Source organism: Jatropha curcas, chromosome 6, assembly GCF_041381405.1.
Source record: "Jatropha curcas cultivar XTBG-Jc1 chromosome 6, XTBG_Jcur_1.0, whole genome shotgun sequence".
In the NCBI taxonomy this organism is placed as follows: Eukaryota; Viridiplantae; Streptophyta; class Magnoliopsida; order Malpighiales; family Euphorbiaceae; genus Jatropha; species Jatropha curcas.
This window is the reverse complement of record NC_143156.1, coordinates 1,452,821-1,461,174: the sequence shown is the minus strand read 5'-3', so window position 1 is coordinate 1,461,174 and position 8,354 is coordinate 1,452,821. Positions and strand designations below refer to the sequence as shown.

At 36.2% G+C, this 8,354-nt stretch overlaps 1 protein-coding gene across 1 annotated transcript; it reads right to left on the bottom strand.

Annotated features, from left to right (window-relative positions):
• Positions 1-3,120: 3,120 nt before the first annotated feature.
• LOC105628840 (putative disease resistance RPP13-like protein 1) lies at positions 3,121-8,354 on the bottom strand. The gene is made up of 2 exons (XM_089723304.1): positions 3,973-8,354; positions 3,121-3,562 (listed from the first exon to the last, which is right to left on the bottom strand). Exon 1 carries the CDS (start codon positions 7,976-7,978, stop codon positions 3,974-3,976), a length of 4,005 nt encoding a protein of 1,334 aa, XP_089579430.1. The 5' UTR covers positions 7,979-8,354; the 3' UTR covers positions 3,121-3,562; position 3,973.

The window sequence follows — 8,354 nt, the reverse complement described above, 5'->3', positions numbered from 1 at the left end:
TTAATACATATTAAATAAAGTTTTTCTAATTATTCTATTATTATTATTATTATTATTATTTATTTATTTATTTATTTATGTATTTAGTTATTTATTTATTTTCGATGGTTCAATTATTATAATAATATGTTGTTGATTACTATTTCTCTATTTAATTATAATTATCTATAAATGTCTACTTGTGTATTTGCATCATGTTAATTAATTGTTTGCTATGCTTGCATTTAATTGCAATACTTGATTAATTGTTTTGTGATAATGCCATGCCTTGTATGTGTGGAATTGGGATGAAGTGGGTCACCATGGGTTTGTGAGGGCGGTCTACGAGACCGTTGGCCGTATGGGAGATTGGCGCCCCTTGTGCACCTGATGATATGATATGACTAATATGGATAAACCACATGGTGGCCTCCTGTTGGTATGGAAAAAAAAAAGAGAGATTGAAAAAAAAATGAGAGGGCTGGTCAAGTGAGGATTAGACCGGTCGGCCATGTATGGGGATCGGCTCCCTGATGCACACGTTATGAGAGCGTGGTCCATGTGTGTGGACGACTCATTGGGGGTTTCGGTGACGCCACAGACCAATTTCCACGTGATGTGATTATGTGAAGATGTTAATAATTGTGAGTGCTGGTGATATGCCATTTGTGTGACTGGCTGCGTGAGCATATAACTAGTCGGATGACTAGCTTGATATGTTTACACATTTGTGTGAATGCGTGTGTTGTGCAATAATTATTACTCCTTAGAAAATTCACATGTCTTGTTTAATTTTTCAGGAAGTAAGTTTTTCTTTAATTCGGTTTAAGCTATGTTTCTTCGCCGCAGGGCTGTAAAGAAATTTTCCTAGTTCCATAATTATTTTGCTATGTAACTATATGTATAAGAAGCTATGTATATCAAACAGTTAGTGACTCCGCAGTTGTAGAATTTACATACATTTAATCGTGTATTAACATAGATAAAATAATTCTGTGAGCCCATATTAGAAATGTGCTGTATTGTAAATTGAATCGAACTGTGGAATGTTGAAGATGATAAATTTGGGCCGAGGTATAATAAAATCTTGAGCTTTATTTTTCCTAGTAATATGGGCTGAATGTTTTAAATTTATATTGAGAAAGTGAAATTTTAGTGATTCAGGCTTACTACGGGCCTGGGGGCCTTAAACTTACTTGGATCCTAGTGCAGATCCGGCCCATGGGAATGGGTCGTGACATAAAATATAAATAATTTACAACTACATTTGCACAAGATAAAATATAAAACAAAAATATATATCAAATATTATTCCACCTTAAAACAAACAAATAACACCAAGAGAAAAAAAAAACAAGTAACACCATATAAAGAGGAAAATAAAGTTTCCATAACATAATATTTTCCTTTGGAAAAGGCAAATGAGTAAAACTCACTTAAAGGGTCTTAATGACAAAACCAAGAACTTCCATTCGCTTTTCTTGTAGTTCTTTCTTGATACTATTGAATTAAGACGGTTTATTTTTGGAAAATAATTTATCTTTGAATTGAATAATATTTTTCAAATGATTTATTTTTCTTGTTTAGTTCAATAATTAAAAATATTGTTTAGTTGCAATAATTTTTCAAATGATTTATTAAGAATTTAAAATATTAAATTATTTAACTCGTAAGACCACAAAAATATTAGAAATATTAAACTCATTGTAATTTCTCATAATAGAAACTTTAAAAATTTTATTCTTAAATATGAGAAAAAAGCAAAAAAAGGTAAATTATGAAAGCTAATGGTCATGGCCGATAGTTGGTCGTGGCCGATAGTTGTTACAGTTTGGAATTTTCCAAAGAAAATAAACAAAAAGGGGAAAAAAAGTAAAAATAATTGAGTTTATAGTGGAGGGTAATTTTATCAATAAATATTTTAATGGTCAATTTTGTGGAATTCATTTACAAATTTCATCAATTTTAGTAGAATTTAAGTTAGATATGTTCAATTCTGTAGAATATAAATCTGTATTTTTTTTCATTCCAACCATAAAATTTTAAATTTCCAAATAAATTCCACAAAATTTTGTAAAACTCATTTATTCCAAACCGCTTTTAAATATTAATTTGCAAATTGTGCTGTATTTGGGTGTGTAGGTGTATAATAAGTGATTCTTTTCTTCTATTTCTTAATTGGTATCATTGAATTAAATATTTGATTTGCAAATTCTCTGGAATTGGATTTTGGATTCTTGAAAATCTGGGTGTACAAGTAGTGATGAATATATGTAATATTGATTGAATTTAAAAAAAAAAAAAAAAAGAAGTAAATGCATTAGTCAAATGGGTCAAGTGTTTGATATGGAAAAATTAAGCTGTAAGTGAATATAAATTTAGGAACGGTGTATGGATATACTGTAATAGTAGGTAAGTAGTTTTTAAAATTTAAACGGTTAATAATTAATTAATAATATATTGACTAAATTAGAAAATTAGAAAATAATTAATTAATAATAATGTTTGTGTTTCAGGTTGGTGGGTATACTGAGACTTATTAAGGAGACTTTACTTTTATTACTGTGAGAGGGGCTGGACATGAAGTGCGTGCCTTTCAGCCTGCAAGAGCACTCTCACTTACTCACCACTTTCTTCTTGGAAAGCCTCTTCCAAAAATTTCATAATCTATGCAACTCAATTTTATTATTTTTATTAGAGTTTTATTGTGTTAATTTGTTATAAACAATAGCCAAATTATTAAGCTTAAATTTATTGGATTTATACGTAACAAGCCGTAATAGAGTGATGGTAAATAATGCATATATAACCTGACTATAAATCATGATCCAAATTTCTCTCCTCCAAGCAAAAGGAAAAGAAATTAAATTATTATTAGGTTTTGACACGTACAGATTCTTTTGATGTAATTTTTTCATTCAGAATCAGATTTTACTCCATAAAGTCACATTGCCAGTATAGTTACTTATAAAATCTCAAATTCACTCTTGACTGGGTGTTTTGTAGGAAGGATGGACCCTATTCCAGTTAAAAAAAAAAAAAGAATAATTTCCATCTGAAAAATTCTCAACCAGAGCGTGAAATCTTTGTCAATAAATAAGCAAATATGCTCATATAAGTATCTCAACATAGTCAACAGAATTCTTGTCTGATAAATTGGTCACAATGCTCATTATAGTCATATGTAGCAGAAACAGGATTGTAGTCTTTTTTTTTTTTTTTTTTTTGAAAATTAAATTTTATTATTAAAAACATCATCCAGGCAAAACTTAACATAACTAATCCATCTAAACCCGACCAACAGGCCTCCCCCATACACCCCTCCTAGGATTAGAAATGCTAAGTGAAAATACCTGCCTGAATAACATCTGAAAATAAAACATCAATTGAAAATTTGGAGTATCTCACCAAACTTTGCACGCTTACCTAATAGCAGTCTTTATAAAATTACAGTCGTAGATTGTAGAAACCAAAAACATCGAAAATAATCCATGAAAGTTTTATACTTACCACCAGGGATTGGTTTTGAGACGATTATGAGAGTCTCTGAGTTCTGGCCTAAGCAGTCCCGGTTTTTGCAGACCTGAAGAAATAATTGCATTATTTGCAGCCAAGATTTGATATGTATAAAATCAGCTCATGTCAGTGTCGGAACACTGAAGTATAAAAGCTATAATAGCAGTACTCAAGTACTGACATGAGAAGATGTCATCTATATGCAAGGTGAGATTCTTCAACTTCAACACCTATAGAAACTTTTCCAATTTATGCATTATGAGTTAGAACCAACTGAACAGAACATGTAATTGATTCTCAACCACCAATTCATTCTCAACCGCCATTCTGAGCAGAATGGGCTAATATGGTTGAAACTTGAAACACCACATAATTGAATGCAATTCATTTTTTTTTATATCTATTCTATTTTGGCTTAAAAATGTTGCATATATCAGTTATAGTTTAAGCTGCAAGCAAAAGTAAAAAGATTAATACCTCATATTATAGAATGGTAGGGGATATTGGCAATAAAGCGCCAATAGTCTTCTTTCTCTTTTCTGCATCGTCTTTCCAGGAGGGGACACTCGAAGATATTCAACCATTCAAGTGTGGTCGGAAGGCCCTCCTTGGGAAAGGACTGGAGTTTAGGGCAATCTCCAATTCTTAAATCACCAAGAGAGGTGAGATGGTGAATGCCCCTGGATATTGATTTCAGATTTTTAAAATCTTCGATCTTAAGAGAGGTTAGGGAAGAGGGAAGCAGTAGGCCCTTCTCATCTGGGAAGGAATCCATATCTGTACTTGGACATGGCCCTTCGATTGTGAGACAGGTGAGAGAGGCGAGTCTTTTGAGTCTCCACTCTGAGATTGGCTGTTTCAGATTCTTGCAATGCGAAATTATAAGATGACCTAGTTTTGGGGGTAAACCGCCATCTGGAAAGGACACCAGACCTCCACAGTTCCATATATGTAAAGATTGAAGGTTTGGGGGTAAACCCTCATCTGGAAAGGACACCAAACCTCCACAACTATGTATATCTAAATCGAGAAGAGATGTGAGATTTTGGATTTGATTGGGAAGCAACCTCAAATTCCCACAGTTGGCGATTTTTAAACGGCTAAGGTTGGGAATGGCCAATCCACTTTCTGGGAAAGACTCCAACTTAGAGTAACATATTGCTAATGTGGTGAGATGCGAAAACCTATTATGAAACGACTCCAATAGTTGTGTCGTCCAAAAGCAAATTTCAATTTCTTTAATTGAATAGGGAAATTCACCAACTAGAAGCGATGTAAGAGATGGACATCCACTGACACTCACATCCTCAAGATGAGACATCTCATTCCTAGTGTTACTATCATGCACAATGCCCTTAGGCAAGGACTCCAGAGAATCACAATATTTGATATCGAGACTTTTAAGACTACAAGGTAAGCCCGCAGATGGGAAGGACACAAGGTTTCGGCACTGACAGATATTCAGCTCTCTAAGAGACACAAGGCTATGCAACCCATTTGGCAGAATCTCCAATCCATTGCAGCACATTATCTCCAAAATTTCAAGATTGCAAGGCAAATTCCCTTCTTCTCCTCTTATCAAAGACATTAGCTTCTCACAACCTTGGATCCTTAGAGATTTCAACCTAGAAAGTTTGTCTAAATCAGTTGAACCCTGCCACAGGTGTATCAATTGGCGGCAATTATCAATGGACAGATGTTCTAGCGCCACCAAGGACTGCGTAACCACTTGATGTAAATTTTCAAGCGCTGAAATACTCGAAATGGACAAGGTTTGAAGGGAACATAGATCATGCACACTTTCGAGAATAATATCTTTACATCCACGAATGTCCAATACCTCAAGGGAAGGAAGGGAGGTAGGCAATGTCACAACCAATTTAGGACATTTGCCTATCCAAATGCGACGTAGTCTGGGAAATTTTCTTGTAACCTCTACATTGACGTCATCAGAGTGAGCCCATTGCTTCAACTTCAACATATCCTCAATTTGTAGAATCTGAAGGGACGGGGAAAGCTCAAGCCCTACTTCTTGCAGTTCATCCATGCCTTTGATGCACAGCCTTTTCAGTTTACATAGTCTACCTAGCGGTGGCAGCGAGGTAATATTCTGACAATCCCAAAGCTCTAGATCCACCATATTTGTGAATGCAGGATCTCCTATCCACAAAGGAAATTGCTTACCGCCATAAAATTGAACCGAAAGGCTTTCCAACTTTTGATGAGGTTCTAGCAAGTTGAGAACCTGGAATTCATGATCCTCTTCGCGTGGTGAATCACGCAATTTATGGGTCCATACCAAAGCCAAATCATCAAGATTCTCAATCTTCTTTAAATCAACGAGATTTGCATCTTCGATCCTTGCCACGTTCTGTAGCTCTTCAATACGAAGTTGTCCTTCTAGATGAGGGAGGTTCATTACCTCTCTAATTCCAAGGCAATTACTTCCTTTTCCCACCATAAACTTAGACAATATTTGAAGATTTATCAATTTAGCTACCCCCAATGGCATCTCCTGCAAAGCATCCGTACCTTTAAGATCGAGGTGCATCAAATTGATTAAAGCGCCAATGCCTGTGGGCAACTCAATAAGATTCCGACAAGCACATAACTTCAGTGTCTGCAAGTTTTGAAGATTTATCAGTGAATTAGGTAATCTTTTAATCCCGGCGTTGTAAGACAAGTTCAGATATCGTAAATGCCTTAAGGCCCCAATTGAACTTGGCAACTCTTCAAACTCGTATGGAGCTAGTGATAGCACCCTTAAACGTTTCAGTTTGGGCACTATGTCATGCACCACTCTAATAGATAAAAAATTATGTCCCCATTGATTAGGGGATAATGCTAAGAATGTTCGCAGATTACTCATCTCATAAAAGACTTCAAATCTTTGGTACCTGTCATAGCGATGACAAGCGAACGCTGAATGGCGAACGTTTGCATGTGATTTTATGCCCTTCAACTTATCATCGTCCAAATGAAGGCATATTTCTCCACTTACAGATTTAGCTAGATCATTGAGTAGGTCATGCATCACATATCGTGATTTATTGCCAGTAGATTGTTGAAAAAAGGATCTCCATAATAACTCATGGAAATATAGATGACCCGAGCGTTTCATTTGCTTCATTTCCTGTGCGTGCTGTACAAATCCCTCAGCCATCCACTGTAGAACCAACTCATCCTCATCGAATTTGTAATCTTGTGGAAAAATTGCACAATAAACAAAACATCGTTTCAGATGAGGTGGAAGATGGTGATAGCTCAACTTTAATGCTGGAAGAATGTCGCCTTTCTCCTCCCAAATGCCGCTGTTTAGCACTTGTTCCCATGCATCGCGAGTTGGTTGACCTCGTAAGAGACCTCCAATAGCTTTAGCTGCCAAAGGTAAGCCTTGACACCTTTCCACAATCTTCTTACCTATTGCTTCTAGATCCAAGTGCTCCTCAAAATTTGTTACTCCAAGAGCATGATGGGCAAACACAGACAGGCAATCATCATTCTCCAACACTCCAAGTGTATAACTTTGAATAGCACCCATCGTCTGTGAAACGGCAAGATTGCGAGTTGTGACGATAATTCTACTTTCTTTTGCCCCATTCTCAAAGGGGCGAAGAAAGATTGTCCAATGGTCATAATTCTCGTTCCAAACATCATCTAGAACCATAAAAAACTTCTTCTCTGACAGCCTTGCCTTCAGGTCTAATTGATGCGAATTCAAATCGTTGGAAGTAAGATCTCCACCGACCGACTGAAGAACTGTTTTTGTAAGTCTAACCACGTCAAAATCTTCACCGACAGAAACCCAAGCCGTCAAATCAAACTTCTCTCCAGCTTCATTAAAGATAAGCTGCGCTAGAGTTGTCTTACCAACACCTCCCAGTCCAACTATAGAAATCAGAGCAACCCTTCTATCACTTGATTCAGAATTCAAAAGTTCAAGAATCGCCTTCTTATCTTTCTCCCTCCCATAAATCTCGGCTTGATTCACCAAGCACGTCGCAGGAATCCTTTCACTCTTTCTACCGGGCCTTTCTTTCAAATCTAGTTGATTTCTTCGTGAGGTGATATCTTCTAGTCGGGAACTAATTCCCTTTATCTTGGAAATCATCTCTTTATTGAATTTGACCGCACGAATATTATGGAAGAGCTTTCGCACCTTACTTGAACCAGCCACAGGTTCAGCTTTCAACTTGGATCGACGAGCCTCAAAATCAAACTCATCAAGAATGTCCTCCAAATCATACGCCAGGTTCCTCAACTGTCTTACCCACATCTTCACCGGCTTGCTCACCGTCTGCTTCTCCTCTGCATCCTCAAGAACGCCACAGATGCTCTCCAACATCTCCTTCCACTTGTTGATTTCAGTCAGCACATGTCCTTCACGGGCATAATTGAGCAAGTCCTTGGAAGCCAACTTATTAAACAAAGACTCAAAGGCAGGTGCTAGAAGAGCACCTCCAATAGCAGATGCAATTTCCATCACAAAGAGAGGATGATCAAAATTTTCAGCAGAAAATTCGACCAATTGAAGAATTGATCGGTTATTGAAAGTGGAGTTGCAGTATCAAAGACTCGAAGGAAGTTGTAATACCAAACACAAAATTGGCAGGTGATTGAAACTGAAAAGCTAAACAGGCATTTCTAGTGTTTATGACTATTTTCAGTGAATGAAGAGAAATTGGTTCCTTCCTAAGGTCCCCACCTACTCCATTGAAAAGACCCGCTTGAGCTTCAAGAAAAGAATACCATTATTACGTAAAAAAAAAAAAACAAAGAGTGCCTATAAAGCCTCGAATTTCTTTGGCACCATTGCTTTTTATTTTATTATTATTGTCCTATTGATGTGTAATAACCTT